General features: G+C 48.3%; 1 protein-coding gene across 1 annotated transcript in view; it reads right to left on the reverse strand.

The window, feature by feature from the left end:
• LOC131888314 (E3 ubiquitin-protein ligase TRIM37-like) overlaps positions 1-1,791 on the reverse strand; it is a gene marked incomplete in the record, with an annotated part of 5,038 nt that overhangs the window by 2,701 nt on the left and 546 nt on the right. Inside the window, 3 exon segments of the mRNA XM_059237147.1 lie at positions 217-457; positions 542-829; positions 909-1,162. Coding sequence (XP_059093130.1) covers positions 217-457; positions 542-829; positions 909-1,162 — 783 coding nt within the window.

Raw genomic sequence — 1,791 nt, forward strand, 5'->3', positions numbered from 1 at the left:
GCGTTCTTCGAAGGGGCGGAAAACAATCTCGGCATCCGGGTTAATCCGATCGGTTCAGCTTTGGCCGCAGCGGCTTTGCCAATCGAAGGCATGGGCACGGTCTGCTCNCAAATATATTTCAAATTATTCAATTACTTCAATCATATTACATTGAGAGTTTTAGCTTTTTTCACTCACCTATTGTTAGGAGAGACAAACAATTATCATTATGATTACCTGGAGACTTCACTATGAGTTCGGAGCGCGTTTTTCCGTTCAAATACTTGTCGATCTCGCCCAAGAGATTCTCCAACGATTCCGTCTCCAAAGTAAGAGCATTCTTCTGAGCCATCAAAGTCAGCAGCTTGGACTTCAATTGCGAATCCAAGCGAGCTATCATAAGCTCCACTGAGTTGCGGATCTCCCGCACCCGTTCGTCCTTGGCCGCTCTGACGGCCTCCACATTACGCTCCACCTCCTATGGGACATCCAGACCACATCCCAATGGATGACTGGCTAACTATGAACTCTTAGAACATCCTAGTACTAATAGTAAACATACCTGGACCAAACTGATGAGCTCCATGAGTCGACGTCGCAATAGACTAACTTCCTCCTTGATATGGGCCACGTGTTGGTCATAGATCTCGGCCAAGGGCTTGAAGGTGTGTCCCGAATGAGTACCGCCCCACAAAGCACATTGATGACAAATGCATTGGCGGCAAGTCCAACAGTACACGGACAACTTCTCGGCGTGACATTTGCATCGATCCTTGGCTTCGCCCTCGCCTTTGGCCGCAGCCGCAGCAGCCGAACCGCTCTCTTTGAGCGTGTCGAGTTGTTGGGTAACCTGGAGAAAAAAAAACATTCCACACCATTTAGAACGACAGTGGAAACATGGACCCTAGGGCTTTGACCCGCCCACTGACCTCCTCCACCCATCGGCAATTGACCAATTCGTGAATATGGAGCGCAGCTCGGCAATGCGGGCATTGAGAGCGTTGCTCGGTGAGCCAACGGCGAATGCACAGGTAGCAACACAGTTTGGAACAGTGCGGGCACAGATGGGCGTTCTGGAGCTTTTCCATACAGATGAAACAACGGAACACGTCGGACAAGGATTCCACGGTCGAATCCTCGCGACGAGGGGCGGACACGTCCATCATGTGATAGGCCACGCCCACTAGAAGTCAAAAAGAATTTTGCCTATTCATGAACAGCGAGTGAGCCAAGAGTGTGTTTCAATAGCAGCCATCCGTTTCCATTCAATGGAAAAAGGCATCATGGCTTGTAGTGTAGAATGGATACTTTGTGATGATTGAGACCGTCTAAGGGTGTTTCAATTGGGGTGGCTTCAAAAGGCTGGTCATGGTTTGGGAACAGGGCAAGTGGAAAACCGATGGGTTCCATGATTGAAGACGCGGGATGGAACACAAAAGCAACAAATATATATATGGTCGGTGGCTTTCCAGTCCCAATCAAAAACGCACGATCCCAGGTCACCGAGGCATCGATTGATCAATTGTTCGACCCTCTATTCGAAGTTGACGCCAACTCATTGGATTCAACATGATCCCTATGTAGTACACGTCTTTAACCACCATGACATTTTAAGAATGAACCCAACCTCATTCAACCGGACCTCAAACGATACTAGATACCATTCAATTCGATAGCTCAACCCGCTATAGCGGCAACTATCATAGAAATAGTGGTGGTGGTGGTAGTGTAGGGACTCGAGCTCAACCTCCATCCACACCAATCCATTAACATATTGCAAAAATAACCAATTGCGTCCAATTGTTGACCTCT

This window comes from Tigriopus californicus, chromosome 10, assembly GCF_007210705.1.
Source record: "Tigriopus californicus strain San Diego chromosome 10, Tcal_SD_v2.1, whole genome shotgun sequence".
Taxonomy (NCBI): domain Eukaryota; kingdom Metazoa; phylum Arthropoda; class Copepoda; order Harpacticoida; family Harpacticidae; genus Tigriopus; species Tigriopus californicus.